This window comes from Trifolium pratense, linkage group LG2 (assembly GCF_020283565.1).
Source record: "Trifolium pratense cultivar HEN17-A07 linkage group LG2, ARS_RC_1.1, whole genome shotgun sequence".
NCBI classification, from domain to species: Eukaryota; Viridiplantae; Streptophyta; class Magnoliopsida; order Fabales; family Fabaceae; genus Trifolium; species Trifolium pratense.
Genome location: NC_060060.1, coordinates 71279135 through 71301979, shown reverse-complemented (window position 1 = coordinate 71301979; position 22845 = coordinate 71279135). Strand labels below are relative to the sequence as shown.

Below are 22845 nucleotides of genomic sequence, written 5' to 3'. Positions count from 1 at the left end.
ATGAACTTGTTTTTGTTTATGGCTTGTTCAAGTAATGACAGATTTGAAACTTTAAGTTTAACTTAAGTGACTTGTGTCATTTGAAAAGTTAGAATGAACAAACTGATTGATTTATTTATTTGGTTATGCAAATTAGGACAATTTTTATTAGTTTTTGTTCCTAATTATGTAAAGAAAATTGAAATTTATTCTATGTGTTGTGTGTTACTAATATTAATATTAGTATTAATTTATTTTTAAAGTGATCTTAGTATCATTAGTTCTTTCAAATTAATAATGGTCATATAATCCCTTTTACTTAAAAGTGGTCTTAGTTATCATATGAGATTGGTCTTAGTACCATATTAGAATTATCTCAGTGTCATTATTGATTGATATTGTAGTATCAATACAGGTGGTATGATAGTACCATTAACGAAGGTGTATTTCTTGCTCAATTTCTACAATGCAGTAGTAAATCGCTATATAGTTGTAACTTGGTTCTTTTGTCCTGGGGATAACGTGGTTGATAGTCTACTTGCACAATTTTGGGCAATGCCGCGAAACATCTTAAAGAGAGCGATCTAGTCTACAACTCAACCCAGTAATTTCTTCGGTGGATGAAAAAATTATTTTTAAACGTAAACTTAACAATAATAAGTCTTGTCCTGTCGAATTGTGGCTCGGCCAGTCTTGGTTATGACTGAAGGCGACTTGGTTAAAGGCTATGCTACCTTTCAAATTGTGGCTCGGCCAGTCTTGTCCTGTCGACCCTTATTTAAAAGTTTGTCTATGCTTTCGTAGTTAGAAGAAGAAAGTTGGGACAAAGGCTTACAAGTCTATAGAGTCGGAAGTCAATGACAAAGGTTAATCATTACATAGAAACAAAATCTCATAATACATAGAAATTAACAACAGAGAAACACAATGAAAAACATAGAAAATGACACAGAAATACGATCAACAAAGACTTAAGTTAGTTCATTTCTTTTCAGTTGGAGGCCTCTGATGGGAGTGGCACCCAAACAATGTGCTTTACAGGGAAGAAATGACACAGTGGACCTTCCCCGGGCTTCATTCCAAGATACTTGAATATGATATGATTAGGAGGCATGTCAGATGTGTCTAGGTGGCAAATGGCCAAAGCATCCATAATGTCTCCATATTGACCCTTTAGAAGAACTTTGAAGATCCTGCTCCCTATGTCTAGATAGTGGCAATAGTAAAGAGCATAAGGGTAAGGCCTTGGGTGACAAGCTACCCATTTAGGAGCATAGATATCCTTTGATACTTCCAAAATGGTGTAGTTCTGCAAAGCTGCACCTGATGTTGTGGGGTATTGAGTTGTGAGAATGTTATATTTAGCGTCAGCACCAATAACACTATGAACAAATTCAACCATAGACTCCATTGAAGTAGGACAAGCTTTGGTCTCCCCTTTTTGTAGTGGAGATTCGCATTGATCAATTATGTCTTGCATATCTTCACCTTGAGGAGAATTTTTTGTGAGCTTAAATAGTTGAAGAAGGCTTGGTACTTGTGACTTGGATAAAGGAATGGAGTCGGCTACTTTTTTTGGCAAGAAATTAGCATATTCTCTGATAGGAAATGACAAGGTCATTACATTCCCTGCATACATATCTTCTATAGCGAAAAAAGCCATCTTGAATGCCTCTGTATGGTCAACTTTAGAAGATAATTTATCATTTGGTTTTGCATGTGCGTTTTTCAACAAACCATCAAGGTAAGCTTGAGTCGAGATGTGGGTAGCTTTTGATTTGTCAACTTGGCTATCTTTTAACCAACCATCAAGGTAAGCCTGTTTGATTGTTTTTTCGTTTTGGTCTTTGTTATCTTTCAACCATCCATCAAGATAAACTTGTTTGGAGTCAGCGGTGGATTTTGCTTTCTCATCTTGACTATCTTTCAACCATCCATCAAGGTAAGCTTGGTTGGAGTTGGGGGTGGATATTACTTTTTGGCCATCTTTCAACCATCCATCAAGATAAACTGAGTTGGAGTTGGCGGTCGACTTTGCTTGGTTGTCTTTCAACCAACCATCAAGGTAAACATGATTGAAGTTAGGGTTGGATTTGTCATGGTTATCTTTCAACCAACCATCAAGGTAAACTTGGTTGGAGTTAGGGGTGGATTTTGTTTTCTTGGCTTGACTATCTTTCAACCATCCATCAAGGTAAGCTTGCTTGGCGTTAGGGTTTGATATTTCCTTTTGGCCATCTTTCAACCATCCATCAAGATAAACTTGGTTGGAGTTTGTGGTCAACTTTGCTTGGATGTCTTTCAACCAACCATCAAGGTAAACTTGATTGGAGTTAGGGTTGGATTTTTCTTGGCTATCTTTCAACCAGCCATCAAGGTAAGCTTGGTTGGAGTTGGATTTTTCTTTTTGGCCATCTTTCAACCAGCCATCAAGGTAAACTTGGTTGGAGTTTGAGGTGGATTTTGCTTTCTCAGCTTGGTTATCTTTCAACCATCCATCAAGGTAAGCTTGGTTGCCATTTGGGGTGGATTTTGCTTTTTGACCATCTTTTAACCATCCATCAAGATAAGCTGGATTGGCGTTGGAGGTCGACTTTGCTTGGCTATCTTTCAACCAGCCATCGAAATAAGGTTGATCAGCTTGTTTTTCATTCTCTTGCTGAATCTTCATATCTCTGGCAAAACTTCTGTGGTCATTCTACAATGCAATTGAATAAATAAGTATTAGAGAATAACAATTTAACTACATGTTTTGGATGATATATATATATGATCACATATACAAACACAAATGTTTTATTATGAGATACATATTTTACTGCACAATGAAGATAAATTCATTTTGTATAATAGCATATTTTAAATAACGAATAATGTAGGCCCGTTTAGTTTGTGTGAAAAGTGTTATATATGATAAATAAATGTAAATTGAAATGTAAAGAATAAAGATACAAAAATGCATGCAAGTAAAAACGATGATCAAGAGCAGCACAAGGATAAAAAATAAGGGTGTTGCAAATTAGTGCACCCAACACTAATTAAGAAATTTTTTTAAAAAATAATATTTATATTGAGAAAATCAAAATTTAGATTTTTAAAGAAAGTGTTTGACTATACAACTTTAAATAAAAAAAATTCAAATATATATACTCTTAACTAATGCATCAGGTGCACTAGTTAGCATTTGCCAAAAAATAACTATGAATTAAGATAAATTATAAAGGGGCTACTCCCACCTAAAACATGTGGGAGTAAGTTAGCAAGCATATACTCCCACTTGTTATTTACCAAAAGCCCACTTTCTATTGTTAAAACCAATTTTAAATAAAAGGGTAATTTTTTAAGTTTGTTATTTTTTTAAAAAAAACATCATAACCGTTTCTTACATTTTTGCGGGCAGTGATATTCTACTCGTGAGATTTTTTTTGTGTTAATTATTGTGAGACTTACTTAAATCCACTGACTCTTTTTTCTTACTCAATAATACCAACCATAATTATGGTAATAAAAAAGGTTAAAGAATATATAGTAGTTTTGTTCCTGGTATTATGCACAAAATGATCATTTGCAAATAATTTTTTTTTTTGACAAAAAAAAAAACTAACAAAATAAATTGAAAAAGGTAGCGAGAAAGCTATTATGGAAAAAAACGGTAATTATTAACAAAGAAGAGGTTCTTATATGTTTTTTATATAAAAATAAATGAAAATTACAAAAGTATTCTTTTTTGAAAATGCTATTTTTAAAATAAAAGATGACATTTTAGTAAAAACTAAGTGGAGTATACTTGCTAACTTCCTCCCACCTAAAAATGTGGGAGTAAGTTAGCAACCCCAAATTATAAATTATAAACTCATTATGATCAAGAGTAACATTAATTAAATTGATGAAAACTGTAAATGTAACGATATAACATGCATGCACGTAAACTCACAATAATCAAAGCGTGACAAAAAAATGAAAAATAATGACGAATTACTATAAATAAATTATCAAAACCGGAAATAGCCGTTTCAAAAAAAAATGTAAAGAGATAAGCATGAATGCATTTTATGCAAGTAAACTACTTACAATGATGAAGAGCAAGACAAAAGGGAGGAGAAAGAGAACAACTTTGTGCGCCATATCTTACTGCTATGCTTATTGTTGGAATACTGATGAATTGAAGAACAAAGAAGTGTGCTTTTTATAGGTGAATGAGAAGAAAAACGACAAATAATAATCACATGTAAACACACACTAGAACATCTACTTTTTAGATGCATTGACAATTCAATGTATCTAGCCCATAATATATACTAAATACATTAGATACATTGAGAATCTGATTCGAGGGAGTAATATTTAATTTAGTCAAAAAAAAGACTTACTCCCTCTATCCCAAAATAAATGACTTGTTTGACTACATTATTTACATTTTAGATACATTGAGAATTCAATGTATATAGCTTATAATATAGACTAAACACATTAGATTATCTTTGAATTTAAAAACCACTCCCTCTAATCCTAAATAGTCCACTTTTTTGATACATTGGAAAACAAATGTATTTGGACTATATTATAGTTTAGATACATTAGCATTTTAATATACCTAAATAGTAAAAGTTCTCTTATAATTAGGACTAGAGGGAGTATAAGAAAACTTTCACTATTTAGATTCATTATAAAAATGATGTATTTAGACCATAATATTGTTTAAATACATCAATTCTATAATGAATATAAAAACTAGTAAATTTTTTCTTATATACAGGACCAAAGTATTTAGGTCTCGAGGGAGTAGTATTTAACTTAGTCAAAAAAGACTTACTCCCTCTGTCCAAAATAAATGACCTGTTTGACTACATTGAGAACATCTATTTCTTAGATACATTGAGAATTCAATGTATCTAGCCTATAATATAGACTAATTACATTAGATCCTCAATGAATTTAAAAACTACTCCCTTTAGTATCTAGACTATAATATTGTTTATGGTTAATTAGTTAAATGGTTCCTTAAACACATTTTATGTTTCATAATGGTCCTTTAAAGTAAAAAAGTCCGGATTGGTCCCTTAACTATATGACCATTAGTCACAATGGTCATTTCTATTAATTTTTAACACCAAATGTATTAAGTGGACCACCATTGCATGTGGTCCACCATAGATCTCAATAATTCTTTTAATTTAAGACATTTGATCTTATTGGAAAAAAAATAGCCATTGAATTTTGAACGTACACTATATCTAATAATGCACCATTATCAACTAAACTTTTTCTCTATTTCTTCATCTTCGTTCTAAATTTCTTTTTCACATTTATCATCATCTTCATAAACCTTCAACCAAAACTCACACTACTAAAAAAATGCAAATTAGTGACGGAAATTTGTGAGGGAACCAAATCCCTCACTACTTGTGACGGAATTAGTTACGGAATATTGTAATTTTACATCAGTGAGGGAATCTGTGGTGGATAAATCCGTCACAAAATATCCGTCGCCAATTCCATCGCAAATTTGACGAGATTAAATATAGTGAGGGATGTTGTGACATAATTTATCCCTCATTAATTATTCCGTCACAAATTCCATCACAAACACATATGACATTAATTTTGTGAGGAAAATAATCCCTCACAAACAATATTTATGAAAATTATGAAATATTTTTTATTTTTTTTTTCTAAAATCTTACTTATTATTATATATTTACTTTGATAAGATTACTTATTATTTAATATTATCAATAAAATTTGATTGATAATATTAATAATAACTATAACTATTTTTATTCAAAATATATCTGTTTTTTTTTTTAAATATTCAAAATATATACTTCTTAGTATTATTAATATTAATATGCTTAAAAAAGAGTAATTTAATATTAAAAAGAAAAAGGAAAAGTAATAGACAAACCAAAATAAAAACACTCAAAAGCGTGAAACCATAATCAATATTCGCAAAACCCAAAATTGCTTAAACCCTTATTCTCTATTAGTTCTCCACCGCGGCCGATCCGTGTTGCGATACAGTGTAAGCACGACGAAGGTTCATCGAACTCTCCGATTATGAGCGTCGTTTATCTCAGATTAAAGTTATTTTCGGTAAAATCCCAAAATCGTTAAATCAGAACAAAATCAAGCCGGAGAAAAATTGGAGCTAAATTACGCCGGATAGAAATCAGAGCATGTTGAATTTACACCGGAGTGAATTACGATGAATCACCACATAATTTTCGTTTCCACTTTGTTCTCTTCTTCTTCGGTTCTTTGGAACTGAATGACGCTGAAGATTTCATCATTGTAAATGAAAATCTCTCTCTCTCTCTCCATTTTGTTCTTCCCTGAGATTAAATCGTTGCTAAGATTTTTCTGTGTTGAAAATCATGAAGTCTGATATAGGATTTGTGTTCGTTTTCGATTTTCATTCTGTTGTCTAATTGTGTGTTGATGATTTTAGTTGCTGACATTTTTCTGTGATTGGTGTTTGATTAAGTGATTTTTGCAAATGTGGTTTCTAATATTAGTAAAGGTTAATTAAGAAATTAGGGTTAAGTGTTTTGGTTGAACTGTTTTGACTTGAAATATAGCCTAAATAATTTTGAATTTTGGATTCAAATGATGAATTGCACATGGATGCATATTATGAATTTTTTAAGTTATGATGTCTATGTCTATTATGCTTTTGTGACCTCTTGTTATATTACATGCTTTGGTGATAGTTTCTGAACAGAGATTAGGAAGTTGTAGTTTATAGAAGTAGGCCTTTGTTTTGTTTAGGATTAGGTGATCTGTGATATGATTTGGTTAATCTAAGACTAGTTTCAAGAATGAACCTATGAAAATTTTCCTTGCAATAATTAGTGAGACCTGGTTTTTAAATCTATGGAGAAGGTATGGTTTAAATGCAAAAAACAGATGTTTAATACTTGTATATGTGTGTTTATCTGTTGTAAGGTGACTGCAAAGTGCAAACTATTAAAGTTGAGCTCATTGAGAGAACTGACATGTTGATTTGGCTATAACTGACAAACTGTGTTACTTTGACAGAACATGCCTTACCTTATGAAGGGATGCCAAACTGTATATTAAATGAATATTGAGATGCTTACTTTACTTATTGGCAGGTTTCTACTTCTCGATATTCCTACATAATTGCCAAACATGCAAGTTTTTCGTAAGATGTCACGATCACTACAAAGATTTCCTCAAGATATAATCATTGTAGTTGCCTCACAGTGCTGCATTGTCTGCTCTAGAATTTTTTGATAGGTATTAATTTCACTTTGATTTATTGGTCAATTACATTAATTTTCATAACGAAGAAAAATATGAATAAGATAAATGACAATGAAAAATATGAATATTTCATTGTTCATAAGCTTTGATGTGGATAGAATTAGATGAGCTAGTAATTGACTATTAATTGAAAATATACAAAATACTTAAAGTAGTAAACTGATCCTACTGATCTATAAGCTAAGACTTACTAGAATTATTCATTTGTGTATGGTGGCATGGTTTGTCTCTTATTTGTCTGAGTTGCGTTAGTTACATATGTAGTTTCATTAGGATTGTGTAGGCAGCGGTGAGTGCTTCGGCAACTAGTTACTTATGTTCGTTTCTCATTTCTTCTCCTATTTATTCAATGGCTTTTGATTCCCCTTTACTTGTTTCTTTTAGTTTGGTTGCAAAATATACTAAACTGATGTGTTAATGTTGTGCAGCGTTTGTGTGCTACAGGATTATTTTATAAGCTATGAAGTTCTGGACAAACTTATAAGCTATGAGGTTTGGCACATCTCTCACTCTCTTCATTCTCAAACATAGAAAATCCACACAAAGGTTCAAGTTATTGATATCCATCTAGTCTAAGGTAAACTCAAATACCCCTCTTATGTCCAATAACTTATAAAAGTTAGGTTTGATAATAATGTCTATATAGTGTACAATTTGATATGTTATGTTATCTATGACTACCAGTGAGTTTGTCTTACCACCACAATAGATGTAAAATATTGTAGCTACTGGAAATGGTTTCATCTTACTCTTATTCTTTTCCTTCATTTTCTTTATTCATACAGTATTTTAGTAATAATAAAGATTGGTAATGGAATGAAGGACCATACTATATAGTCCTCTGACTATTTAAATTACTCTCATTTATATTCATAAATGTAGTTTATTTTCTTCATACAATTCTAACCTTTTTTATGTTTAATTTTTGCAGAGTGTATAGGTTGATACATAGACATATACTTGCAACTGTTTGTTTTGGATAAATATGATACTTTCAGTTTGGTATCAAGTTTCGAAGCATAAATTCGGTGCTTGTAAGGTATTTCACTTTTTTCAGTTTGACAGTGTTGATATCATTCACTCTTGTATGGAATTACAAACATGATGGTACTTGAATTGTGTTTAAGAAGGCACAATGTACTACAGTTGAGTGCCATTTATTTATTTTCAGAAATTTACTTGAATATGCATATTTACTTTGTTTAATGTGACTCTTTGATTTATCTAGGATCTTTGTCAACTGTGACCAAGTTGTAAGTTAGGGAGCTTATTATATTTAGGGTCTTTTTTTCTTTTCTAAAGGGTGCATATTATTAGGGATAGAGGAGTGTGTTTTATTGTTACTAAGGTTTTGGAACTTTTGCAGAGATTTGAGTAAAAACAATCTCGGTGGCAGTATATCGTACTCATTTCCACAAACTTTGCAGCACTGGTATGTTTCTATAGCATATTATTACTTTGGAAGTTATTTTTGTTTTGATATTGTAATTTCTAACAGTCTTGTTACAATGCAGAATGGTGATGAAATCATGTGAAAGAAATATAATTAATTTTGTGGTTTGTTGAAGATATATTTGTGGAATTAACTGTGATGCGTCTGAAGAAGCTGCTTTGATGTTCTGAGCAATTAAATGACAATACTAGCAGTTAGAAAGTATAAGGCTACACAAGATCATTATGTTCAAAGCTACAATATCTTGAAGGGTATAATTTATTATTGACATTTAGGCTCTAACTTATTATCTTCAAGGGTATAACTTTTCTTCAGCTTTCATGTTTGTTGTAGGACATATCAATACTGTCGAGAACTAAGTTGCTACCCCTGAATAAAGTTTCCAATAAAACAGGGAGAGAGGATAGAGAAAGTTCACTAAATCACTTAAAATTGTAAGCACTCTTATCTACATATCCTCCTCCCCCCACTTAATATATGATGCTACAAATATTTAGTGACTATTGTTTAACCATAAGTTCTGACATATATAGGATATGGAGTATCTGTTTCTCCATGATTCACTTAAATGTGTTTAAATGTATTTAAATTAGGCTTCATTTGAGGCTCAAGTCGGGTTTTGAACTTAGAAAAGCTTACTATCAAGTTTTCAGTAATGAATTGAGGAACATAGATTGATTTTTGTTTCCATGCATATAATTATTACAAATAGTCAATACTTTTTGGGTTTAATTTATGGATGGATGCTGGCTATTTTCAGGGAAGATAGTAGTGAAAGAAGGAACCAATTCTTGTGGATCTTGTCAGAGCCAAGGGAATGATATGGATCTATTAGTAATTTGTCTGTAATTCTATTATGATGTAGGCTTGATTGTGTCTATATCTATTAGTAGATTATTTTGATATTTCATTCTTTGTTTAGTATATTTCAATGTTCTTTAATTGCTAGTTACATTCATGATTTATTTACACTTTTTTGTATAGTTTGTTATAATTTTTACTGATTTTAATGCATCAATACTTATGGATTCAATTAAAAAAATGTTTTGCATAAAATGGTTTATATGAAACCATTTTAAAATTAAAATTGAGGAAATTAGAATTAGTGAGGGAATTTGAAATCCGTCACAAATGTTAGTGAGGGAATCCCAGGTCTGTCACAAATATTTGTGAGGAAATTTGAAATCCATCATAGATTAGTGAGCGAACTGAAACCCGTCACTATCTAGCGACGGATATAGTAGTCAGTTGTTTGTGACGGATATATATCGGTTGTGACGATTTTTTCCGTCGCAAATTGTGATGGATTAAAAATTCCCTCACTAAGCGTTTGCGACGTTGAAAATGTTTACGGATTTCGATTCGTCGCTAAATCCGTCACTAAATGTGTTTGCGACGGAAATTTGACACATTAGTGACGGATTTCGTCCCTCTCTAAAGTTAGTTTTTCTAGTAGTGTCAGATCTGAGAAAATTAAAATCCAAAATCAAAGTTTTTCATGTGAATCTAAATCCAAAAAAACCCAAATCCTAAAAACATTGTTAACGCACAAGATGTTGATTTTTTTTGGATTGTTGTGGATAAATTGAAGCTTAGTAACTTTGATTTGTGTTGTTAATTTTCTACTTTAATGTGTTAATTTTGTACTTTTAATTAAATTGTTGGGTGGTGAAGGTTATCATTTTTAAGGTTAAACATGTTTTTGGTCCTTATAATTTTTCAGAATTTTCATTTTAGTTCCTGAATTTTTTTTCCACACTTTTTAGTCCCTGAAATTTTTTCCGTCAATGTTTTTAGTCCATACTTTTCATTCAACTTGTGTATACTTTCACATTTTTGAATGATTTTTTGTATTCATGTTTATAATATTTTAAGAACGTCCTCGATAAAAAAACTAGAATTTTTTAACATCAGATGAATTATTTATGAATTTTTATGTGCAAAAAACTAAAAAATACATATTAAATTCATCTTTTGTTAAAAGAATTTAAACTTTTATAACAGAGATTCATATAATGTACTAAACATGATCGCAAAAAAAAATTTAAAATTTAAAATGGTATGCACGAGTTGAATGAAAAGTAAGGACTAAAATGAAAATTCTAAGAAACTTTAGGGACTAAAAAGTGTGAAAAAAATCTTCAGAGACTAAAATGAAAATTCTAGAAAACTATAGGGACCAAAAACATATTTATCCCTTATTTTTATGGTATTGGTGGTTCATCTGAATTGAGTGGTATGGAAAAGAGGTCTAGAGAATGGAATTTCAATGATTGGAGATGGGGTGGTGATTTGTTTTTAGCTAGCCACGTAAATCCGGTGCCGGTGGAAGGTATGAGAGTAGGACAACAATTTTTCCCTCTCGAGTCTGGGATCTCGGTGGCTGGGGTTCGTCTAATACCTCTTACCAATTTAAGGATTATATTTTTTTTATGAAGTTGTTGATGAACATGAAAGATAAGAGAGAGAAGAAGATGCAGAAGAAAAGAAATATTTACTTGATGATGGTTCACCATTACATTCAGTAGACCTGCAAATCCTACCATTGCATTTTTAACAAAATGATCAAACGGTTCATATAAAAACAAATTAATGGAGATGACTATTGTGACTAACGGTCATATAGTTAAGGGACCAAAATTGACATTTTTTTCTTTAAGGGACCATTGTGAAACCTAAAATGTCTTTAAGTGACCATTTAACTAATTAAGCCTATTGTTTACATACATCAATTCTATAATGAATATCTTATATATAGGACCTGAGGGAATATATCTTCTCTTATACTCCCTCCGTTCCAAAATGTAAGTTACTTTGACCAAATTATAAAATTAAGAAATATAATTAATGTTGTATGAAAAAGAGATATTATGAGTTAACAATTAGATTTTTATTATCTGAATTTCACGCCTTAATACAAAGATATATATACACTAAATATGATTGCTGATGAAAGTGCGGAAGTTCGAGAGACAGAGTCAAGTAAGGAAGATAGTATTTTGCGAGATAATTGATTCAACTTTCAAATACCGAAGTCAGTGAGAATTTACATCAAATATTTCCACTATAATGCCATTATCTTTTTATATCTTATGAGAGTATCCATGAATTTGTTTATTTTCTAGAACTTGCATTTATTCTCTGCTGACTGGTTGAATTTAACTTACATCACATCGAGGCAATTTTTATAGGTACCTAGAGTCTTTTTCGAGCCACCCTTTATAATTATTATCCTTTCCTTAGCCACTTTAAGCTGTAAAATAATTACTCTCTTTTCATTTGTTGACAAACCATATTATAAGCTATTAGATAGTAAAATAAAATATGTATCCTCCTTTCATGGAAACGGATTTAGTCCCGTCAGTTTGTGTGCACTCAAGTTGTAGTCATCAAATCAGAGCCTTCCGATCAACATTACACGACTCAGTTTTAACTCAGTTTGAATATTTTAAAATATAATTTTTTTTATCTTAGAAACCGTCTGATTTTAATCCGACGACTCTGATCTCACCGAGTGCATGCAGTCTCATGGATGACAACTACAACGAGGGAGGGAGGGGGAGAGAGAGAGATAACATACGTTTTCATTTTCAAAATTTGTTTACTTTCATGGATTTTATCTATGGAATAAGATAACACTAAGTTCTTATGAGCCAAAGAATAACAAAATTGAATAATTAGGAAAGTTTTGAACGAACATGATACATGTTGGTTTAACAAAATAATATCGACTTTGCCTATAACCATATCAGAGTAATGTAAAGCGAAGAAGCATGTGCAAATTAAACTGGGATTTGATATCATGTCATATTCATGAAAGTATGTATGAACCTCCAATTTTATGCTGGTTGTGTTGCTCTACTTTTAACTCACAGGTTCCTTCACGTCCATTCCAACTGATAATCTAGATACATCTACACCTTCATAAGAATGGTTTGATAGATAGGTTTCACATTTACACACATATAAATGATTTTAGTGGACAAAAAAAATGGTGATATACAAGCCAAAAAGAAAAACTATGAAAATGGACCAAGGTCATAGGAAAACAAAGAGACCAAAGAGAAATGAAATTAAATGCACTATTGAGATACAAACTTAGTTAAGTCATCTATTGCACATTTATTTTCAACAAACATTCGGTATAAATCCAAGATAATCATCACCATCATTCTAATCATTATAATCACCATAATCATCATCACTACTTCTATAAGTGTCACTTTTGCTGAATCGGTAGGCAAACGTTCAAGCCATAGACATATTTACTTATGCACAATCTTATAGAAGCGTCCTATGCTATTTTGGATGTTTCTTATAAATTCAAGTGGGGAATTGTTGAAACGAAGAGCACATTAGTGTGTGTATTGAAAATATATTTTTTTAGTCCCTCATTGGATATTAGAGCATACTAATGTGTAATTTGAAAATATAAATAAATCAAGTCCCACATTGGTGAGGTTATACACTTTATTTATTATTTATATTTTCAACCCTATCTAAAAAGTGGTTATTGAGTTGTTGTGAGAAAATAGGAGGAACTCAACCTAAAAGAGAAAACTTAGATGCAATTTGTAGTACTATTTTCTAATAAAAATATGACATATGTCCAATCTGTTCCACATCACTTGCTCCCTCATTTAAAATAAAAAAAAAAATTCGTCTCTGACTGATACAGTTTCACTAAAATCTCTCATCAATGTTACTTCTCTTCATAAGTGTCAGTCGCTTCAGTTTTTTCCTCATCCTCCATCTCCTTCTCAGTTCTCACAATCGACATCCACAGACTCAGTGGTACCTGATGACATGCGTCATTACATGAAAATAAGACCAATTTCAAGTCTTTTTAGAAGAATTGTAACTCATTTCATGGAAGAATAATGCATTAGTTTGAAGATATTTGCAAAGGATAAAAGTAGCTGAAGAATGAAGAAAATAGCTAATATTCTGCTTTTTTCGCCCCGGGCGAAAATGTTGGTGCCTCAGGCGAAAATTTTGTGCCTAAGGCGAAAATTCCTGTGCCTCAGGCGAAAATTCCCAGTTGAAAAGCACCTCTCTGTTTGCTTTTTCGCCTGAGGCGAAAAATCCTGTGCCTCAGGCGAAAATTTCACCAGAAAAAGTACCTCTCTGTTTGCTTGTTCGCATGGGGCGAAAATGTTGGCGCCTCAGGCGAAAATTCTGTGCCTGGGGCGAAAATGCTCGTGCCTGAGGCGAAATTATCATTTATTGACTCCGGTTATAAAAGGAAAACGCAGATCTGAGATAGTGGATCGAAAATTGACATTGGAAACATCAAATTGAACAACTTTTGAAGATCTAGGAGCTTGGAGGCAAGGATTGAAGTGTGGAAACACATCAAGATCATCTTGTAAACATGCTTTCTCTCATTTCTTTGATTGTAATGTTTTCTTATTCTATGTGTAACTAAATTCCCATGATTGGTCCTTAGGGGATTCTGATTTCTATTTCTCTTGAACCATGTGATTCTCATTTGAATTGATATATGAATTACGAAGTTAGTTTCTTTGATTATTCCTTATGCTTAATGTTTTATATGAATTAGCTACTTATATGATGAATTCAATGATTTATTTTACTATGACGATAGGAATGAATCATCGATCTAGGAATAATTGATCGATTAACTTTCACTTAAGACATTTCGGATTGTTAATTGAGATTTTATAGATTAAAGTTTGTAATCCTCAATTGATCATAGATTGCCTAAGACATTAGGAATCGATGATCAAGGGAGAGGATTATGTTACCAAGACATTGGGCATAATCATTTTTGATTTAATCTAATCGTGAAACTAAATTGAGTAAATTTGTAATCATACATGAAATTACCAAGAGAAGTAGTAATTAGATGAACCAAAAGGATCAATCGCTTTTCTTCATTTGATTTGAAACCTAAGTTATTTTGTCAGTTTATGATCAAACTTGAACCAAACAAATTTCCCCCCTTTTTACATTTAAATTTATGTGTTTAAGTATGTATTCAACTTGTGTTTGAATTACAACAATCCTTGTGGAAAGAACGATTTTTATACTACTTGACGGCTAATTGTATACTTGCAAATTATTCATCAAGTATTTTGGCGCCGTTGCCGGGGAATGTTGATTGATTCAACAAGGCAATTGGACCATACTTAGTTCACTATTTTAGTTTTGTTTTGTTTATAAAAAAAAATACAAAAATAAGTTTCATTTTAAATTTCGTTTTCACTATTGTTTAGTGCAAGTGCTACTAAGGTATTTTCTTTGTTTTGTTTAGACCAGGCAGGAAGTCATGCTTGAATTAGACAATCAAAACGAACTTTTAACAAGTTACAAGTTAATGAATGCTCTACTACAAATTATTACCACACAATTAGCAGCCCAAGAGCAGATGAGCTACATGTGGAATGGGAAGCAAAACAATCCATATTTCAATGCCTATAATCTTGGAGGGAAGAATCACATGAACTTTTCTTATGGAACTAATTCATGTTTAATTCAAAATAAAGAAATTCCTCAAGAGCAACAGTCGGAAGATCACCTTGTAGATTCTTTTGAAGATAGTCTTATCTTAGCTATCAAGGTGACTCAAGGAAATTTTGAAGCAATGAAGATTAGCCAAGACCAAATGAAAGCTAACCAAGACATTGCTAACAAGAATCATGAAGCTTCAATCAAGAACCTAGAAACTCAAATGGGTCAATTGTCAAGGCAATTCTTGGGTACTCAAAATAATGGCTTTGAAGGTTCTACAAAAGATAATTCTGGTCATGAAAGCTGCAATGCGATCAATTTGAGAAGTAGAGTGGTTCCTTCACCCGAGGTTATGACAAAGAAGAAAAGTGAGTCGAGTGAAGATGGAGTGAAAGAAAAGAGAGATGAAAAAAATGAGAATGAGGGTGAAGTTGAAAAAGAATGTGTAGTAGAAAATGAGATTGAAGGTGAGATAGAAGAAGTAGTCGAAAATGAAAGAGAGAAAAAAATTCAAAAAGAGAGTGATGAGAAGTTAGTTGAAAAGAATCACACTTTGAAGAAAGGTCAAAGCTTAGAAGAGAAGGATGGCAACAAAGGACAAAACACTTCATTCCATGCCAAGTTACCGTATCCGCGAAAGAAGAAGGCCAAGGAGAAAGATCATCAACACTTCAAAAATTTCATGAAAATGCTCCATAGTCTCCAAGCGAATATTCCTTTTGCAGAGGCTTTGGAACAAATGCCTATATATGCGAAATTTATGAAGGAGCTTTTGACAAAGAAGCGAAAACCTCTTGATGATGAGACGGAAGACATGACCGAAGAGTGCAGTGCAATAATTCAAAAGAAGCTTCCCCAAAAGAAGAAGGATCCGGGAAGTTTCACCATTCCATGCTCTATTGGAAACTTACATGTTAGGAGAGCTTTATGTGACTTGGGTGCAAGCATCAATTTGATGCCCTTGTCTATGATGAAGCGCATCCCGGGTGCCGTGGCTAAACCGACAAAGATGCAATTATCTCTTGCCGACCGGTCAATTACCTACCCACATGGAATTTTACAAGATGTTTTGGTAAGATGTGCTGAATTTGTATTCCAGGCTGATTTCGTGATTCTAAATATGGAGGAGGACGCTGAAGTTCCTCTCTTGTTGGGAAGACCATTCTTAGCCACCGGAAGGGCTCTAATTGACGTTAAGATGGGTGAGCTCATGTTTCGTCTAGACAATGAACAAGTATGCTTCAAGGTGTTTGAAGCAACAAAGTTTTGTGGAGTGGTACCTGAATGTTTCAAGGTGGATGTGTTAGAGGATGTGGCAAAGGATGTGAGATAAGAAGAATGGGATCATGAAATTGAACTTTTTCTTCAACAATTGGATGAGTGCCAAGTAGCGGAAACGCTAAAAGTGGAGGAGACATTGCTAGTGGAGGAAGAGTTTGAGCCAAGTCCTCCGGGGTTGCAAGAACTTCCTCCTAATTGGGAGTATGTATTCTTGGGAGAAGATTCAAAGCAACCGGTCATAATTAGTAGCTTGCTTACTCCTTTGAAAGAAGATGACCTTGTTAAAGAATTGGAGAAGGATTATGACACTTCGGCTTGGAATTTAAATGGTATAATCCCTGCCTTTTGGTTGCACAAGGTGTATAAGGAGGAAGAAGTCAATCCGGGTGTGGATGCTTGTAAAATTGTTATTCCTCCATTGGAAGGTTTAGTAAAGAAAGAAGTGACGAAGCTAGTTGAAACCGTCATGATGAGTTTTAGGAAAAAGATTGTGGATGATTCTAAGGAAGGTCCAAAAGGAGCACGAAAGAAGAAAAGAAAGAAAGGGAGGAATAAGCAGATAAAGTTCATTCGCCATCCGATAATAGTGAAATCATTGCTTGTTGATCAGAATAATTCTCGGTTGAAGAAAGAGCAAAAGAGGAGTTGGGGTGAAACAAGTCTGAAATATCCTACCTAATTTGAAGTCATGGACCGTCAAACTATTGACGTTAAAAGAGCGCTGCTTGGGAGGCAACCCAAGGTTTTATTCACTAAACAATATTTTTCTTTGTTTTGTTTTGTGTTTTGCAGGTTTAAGAAGACAATAGAGGAGTTGGAGTATAGTGCATTCGAAAGCTGAAAAAAAAAAAAGAATCAGGTTTTCAGATATTACCTTCTCCATGTGTACTTTTTGGCCTGCTTCGTGCGTTTATGTTGAAGTTGTTACTTGCTCTTTATTGGTCATGAATAAATACTTGTTTTATTTGTTGTTTTCCTTGAATGTCTTAGTCTTTTTGAAAACCTCACACTAATTGAAATTTGTTTGGCTACCATCTTAGATTCAAAATTGTTGACCAAATGCATGATATGAATGTGTGATATTTTTGACTGTTTCTGATGCATCATAGTGATAATTTAGGCAAAGCTTAGGGACTCTCACAAATATTGACCATAGTTTAATCCAGCATAACCGTGAGATTTTGAGCCCAAACACTGATTTCTTTTGATGATTATGAGAATTCCACACTTAGCTATGTCTCTAGAATTTGCGCATGTTCTCTTTAATTGATTTATTGTTGTGATGCACACACGAGGCAAGTTCTTTGGTATCTTGAGCCTGTTCTAGCCACCTCTATCATTGCTTATCCTTTGTTTAACCCCTTTGAGCTTAAAGAAAAATGTTTTGTTTGTTATCTGACCCAAGTTTTGTTATAAAAAAAAAATGATTTTCTTGGAGAATTAGATACCTTTAGTGGTTTTTGCACAATGCATGTCACTAAGTTTGGGGTTGCTTTTGGAATTAGCAACAACTTAAGTTTATATATATATATATATATATATATATATATATATATATATATATATATATATATATATATATATATATATATATATATATATATATATATATATATATATATATATATATATATATATAGGGGGCTGCTAATTTAGACCCAGTTGGGTCTAAATTAGCAAGGTGCACCTTTTGAGTTGGACAAAAATACCCTTTCTTTTTAAAAAAAAGAAAAAAAAAAAACATATTGGCGCTGATCCAGTGTCGCGCGCCTACCGCAGGACCACCGTTACAGACCGTTGATTTCCATCAGACGGCCAAAAGATGATCTCATCATGGTTGTCGGATCAATCAGACAATCCAGATCATCCATATCCATGATAAGCCAGCGCGTGCACCACACTAGATCTGCGCCTGGAGAGAGAAAATTTCATTTTAAAAAAGCAGGACACGTGTCAACTGCTGGGTGGTTGGCGTGTTTTTTTTTTTCATTTAATACTTTAAACTCAATTATTTCGTTGTAAATTAATTTTTTATTTTTTTATTTTTATACCAAAATTCATAATTTTTTTTTGTCTACAAATAGAGACTTGGTTCGTTTGATTTGGACACAAAAAAAAAAACTCAATTTTTCACTACCTTTAATTATCTTTATATAATACTGTGAAACCATTTAGCTGGTAGAATGGTTTCACAGTATAACTCTCTGAAACCATTTTACTGGTAGAATGGTTTCAGTGAGTAATTTGTTAATTGTTTGCTTCTGAAACCATTCTGAAACCATTTAGCTGGTACAATGGTTTCAGAGCGTTGTACTTTGAAACCATTTCACTGATAGAATGGTTTCAGGGGAGTTGATTTTTAATTGTTTGCTTCTGAAACCATTTTACTGCTAGAATGGTTTCACAGTATAACTCTCTGAAACCATTCTTCCAGCTAAATGGTTTCAGAAGCAAACAATAGTTTTTAATTAGCGTTTTATCTCATTTAATTAACGAAAAATAGTTTCAGGTCTCAAAAAATTTCATAAAATATACCAAAAGTTCCAGAATATTATCTAATATTTTATTAGAAACAAATAAAAAAACAATTGGTTTCAGAGTACAAATCTATGAAATTATTATTATTATTTGTTAAATGGTTTTAAATAATCAGCGGAATTTGTGAAAATAATTTCATGACTTGAACTAGGGAGAGTGAGGTACACAAGAGGGTTCTAAATAATTCATAGTACTTTACATAAAATTTTAGAAATTTTTTATGGAATTATAATATTTTTAATTACCTTTTTACTCATTTAATTAACTAAAAATAGTTTCGGGTCTCCAAAAATTTCATACAATATACCAAAATTTCCAGAATATTATCTACTATTTTATTATGAAAAAATAAAAAAAAAATAGAGCCTCTCTGAGGCCGCACGCGCCCCCACGCGCCGCCGGTGAGAGTGGGCGTGGGCGACGCGCACTGTTCATCGTCCCTCCCACCCGTTTTATGCAGAAACGGGTCGTGCGACCCGGTTTTTGACCCGGTTCGATCTCCCTCAATACTCAACGAAACTCGACGTTCCTTATATGGATTTTGATCGTTTTTCAATTTTACAAAGGTTTTCGGTATTAGTTTTTGAAATCGGCGTTCGATTCGCACGTAAAATGAGGTCGAAATTTGGAAGAAATTTAAAAAATGTAATAGTTGTTCTATTGTTTCAAAAAAAAAAAAAAGGGTATTTTTATGATGCAAATTACATACATGCCCCAGTTGCTCTATTGTTTCAAAAAAAAAAAAAAAGGGTATTTTTGTCCAACTCAAAAGGTGCACCTTGCTAACTTAGACCTAACTAGGGTCTAAGTTAGAAAACCCCATATATATATATATATATATATATATATATATATATATATATATATATATATATATATATATATATATATATATATATATACAAAATTATGAAAGAAAAATTCAAAAGTTCACCGAGAAAATGATACACCTGAAAATATGCTATTTATTTAGTTAATTTACTATTATATTCTATATGTTTTTATTTCGATTCCGAAGTTTTATTATATAAATAGTTACTTATTTCTCATATTTTAAATAAACAGATAAAAAGTGTACGAGTTGAAGAAAGGAGCGAAAACGGACCGAAAATCAGCTCGCCAGCTACAACCAAGTGGCGACCGCCAACAAGGCCATAATGGCGCCCGCCAGCTGCATCCAAGTGGCCCTCGCCACTTCCTTCCAAATCACAGCCATCCATGTGATCCAACGGCAACGCGAAGAATTTTTACAAGTCCCACATCGGCCAGATTCTGTCTTTTCCTCCTTGTATTTTAGTATAAATAGGCTAGTTCTCTTCACTCAAAAACATAACACTTGACTTGGAGAATTGAGAACTAGGCTTAGTACCACAAGGTTTTCTTCTCTAAAGTTGAGAGTTTAGTATTATTTTATTCTCCGTTGAGAATAAAATAAGTTTTTTTTATTTTCCTGCCGTTACGCTGTCGGAGTCCGTACTCGAGATTCCTTTTGTAATTTCAGGTTCTTATTTTATTATGTCCTTATTTATTTCTTGTCTTTATTTTATTGCTTTTATTTTATGCTTTTAATTTCTGTTTTTATTTTTATTATGGCTTTTTATTTATTTGCTTATTTTATTTTTATGTCTTTAGATTTAGTTATGTCTAGCTAAATTTAGCGTTGCTAGGATGTGTAGTTAGTAGCTAATAGGGGTTCGGTAGTTAATTCGTGCTTAATAGTTTTCAACCACCAGTTTTAAATAAATACGTTTTCAAATAATTCGTCACGAGAGTGAGGATTGTTTTAAAGGCAATAAACCAACATTGACGAGAGTTGAGGTTTAGGGTCAGATAGTTAAAACTGACCGTTAGTTCTAAAGTCCGCGAGAGCTATTTAGGATTAATGAGTTTTATATTGATTTTCAAAGGTACTTATATAGGTAAGTGAGTGTGTGAGAGCTGAGCATTTATTTTATCTAAGTATAACGCTAGTCAAGATTTGCCAGAGCTGAGATTAGTGTTTTTAAATCAAATATAATTCTTGAAAACTGGCGAATGTTTTATTTTCTTAAGCAGTTTTTAATTAAACGTTGACTATAATTCGTCACGAGAGTGAGAATTAATTAAAGTAAAAATCAATAGAGCGAGAGCGTGAGATTTCTACTAGATAGTAAAAACTGAACATTAAATCTAATTCGCAACGAGAGTTGGGATTAGAGTTAATTAAATTATATTGTTTTTCAAAGAGTATTTTATTAGCGGGTGTGAGAACGAGAGTTAAGCACCACCTTTATAATTTATAATACTAGTCAAGATTTGCGAGAGCTGAGATTGGTATTTTTAAAACAATATAGTTTCGAAAATTTAACAGTTAAGCCTAGCGCGAATTAAGCATTGAACCCTCTGAAGCAACTAATAGCACGTCCTAGCAATATTTCATTTACATATTAAAAATCTAAAAAAATATTTACTTTTCTTATTTTAATTATTTAATTAATCAAAATCCTTCTAATCATTAGCCTTAGATTTACAAAGCAACACTAGAATACGGTAGGTCGATTATTGGTCCTTTGGGTTCGATATCTTTTAAAACTACACAACACGACTGTATACTTGCGGTCATTGTCGCGTCACACGATCAAGTTTTTGGCGCCGTTGCCGGGGACCAATTTAGTCGATATCGTAACTCCGGTGTTACACCGTAGAGACTAAGGCAAATTTTATTTTATTTTACCCCGATTAGTTCGTTTGTTGCATGCCAAGCACTCGCTCTAGAGGCGAAAGATTGGTGCAACTTGTTAGCGAACCCGAACGTCTTTTAAGACGTAGAAATTTAGAAAATCAATTAGAGATTCCTCTTCCCGATTCAGTTATGGCTGAAGCCCCACAAGAACGACCACTAAGGTCATACGCTATTCCTTCGCAAGCTGAACCTCACAATAGCATCGCTGCCCCCGCTATTGAAGCAAATAACTTTGAGCTTAAACCTTCGTTGTTGTCGGCCGTACAACAAAACCAATTCTCCGGAAACCCCACGGACGACCCCAATTTACATTTGTCCATATTCTTGCAATATGCGGATACAGTAAAAGCAAATGGTGTCAGTCCCGATGCTATAAGACTTCGTTTATTCCCTTTCTCGTTAAGAGATAGAGCTAGAGCTTGGCTCCAGTCCCTACCATCTAACTCAGTCACCTCATGGGATGAGTTAAAGAAAGTCTTTTTAGCCAGATATTTCCCACCCAGCAAAACTGCTATGTTAAGATCGCAAATTAATGGATTTAAACAAAAAGACAACGAGTCTCTTTTCGAAGCATGGGAAAGATACAAAGAAATGATTAGGATATGTCCTCATCATGGGCTCGAAAATTGGCTAATTATCCACACCTTTTACAATGGTCTCTTGTATAATACAAGAATGACAATAGACGCCGCAGCTGGTGGCGCACTTATGGATAAACCATACAACCAAGCCTATCAGCTTATCGAGAGCATGGCTCAGAACCATTATCAGTGGGGAAACGAGAGAACAACAGTAGAGAAACCTCAAACGAAAGGTGGAATGTACGAAATCAGCAACATGGACCACATCAACGCCAAGTTAGATGCCTTAACTCAAAAGATAGAGAGTCTAACCAACGCACCCAAAGCCACCGTGGCTGCAACAATACAAAATTGTGAATTGTGCGGAGCTCAAGGTCATACTATCGCTGAATGTCGACTTCTAATCGAAGCTCCCACCGACCAAGTGAATTACCCTCAAGGGAACTCTTACAACCAAAACCAGAGAAATCACCCGTACCTTTCGTACAATAGCAACAACGCTTTATATGCACCTGGCCAAGCACCTACTC

At 33.0% G+C, this 22845-nt stretch overlaps 1 protein-coding gene, 1 long non-coding RNA gene and 1 other non-coding gene across 6 annotated transcripts; 1 reads left to right on the top strand and 2 right to left on the bottom strand.

The window, feature by feature from the left end:
- Nucleotides 1-970: 970 nt before the first annotated feature.
- Nucleotides 971-4126, bottom strand: LOC123911198 (BURP domain-containing protein 9-like). The gene is made up of 3 exons (XM_045962566.1): nucleotides 4051-4126; nucleotides 2215-2677; nucleotides 971-2178 (listed from the first exon to the last, which is right to left on the bottom strand). The coding sequence occupies exons 1-3, from the start codon at nucleotides 4102-4104 to the stop codon at nucleotides 971-973; spliced, it is 1725 nt and encodes a 574-aa protein (XP_045818522.1). The 5' UTR covers nucleotides 4105-4126.
- A 1729-nt stretch (nucleotides 4127-5855) lies between these two features.
- Nucleotides 5856-9761, top strand: LOC123911197. Of its 4 annotated transcripts, none has more exons than XR_006810400.1 (8): nucleotides 5856-6270; nucleotides 7095-7239; nucleotides 7711-7843; nucleotides 8198-8305; nucleotides 8633-8698; nucleotides 8781-8970; nucleotides 9035-9153; nucleotides 9480-9718. It is a non-coding gene; the product is annotated as an uncharacterized LOC123911197 (long non-coding RNA). The 4 variants fall into 4 exon arrangements; XR_006810397.1 differs by having other exon boundaries at nucleotides 7695-7843; nucleotides 9480-9716; XR_006810399.1 differs by having other exon boundaries at nucleotides 5858-6270; nucleotides 7695-7843; nucleotides 9053-9153; nucleotides 9480-9761.
- Nucleotides 9762-22247: 12486 nt separating this feature from the next.
- LOC123911998 lies at nucleotides 22248-22354 on the bottom strand. The gene has a single exon (XR_006810853.1). It is a non-coding gene; the product is annotated as a small nucleolar RNA R71 (small nucleolar RNA).
- Nucleotides 22355-22845: the final 491 nt, after the last annotated feature.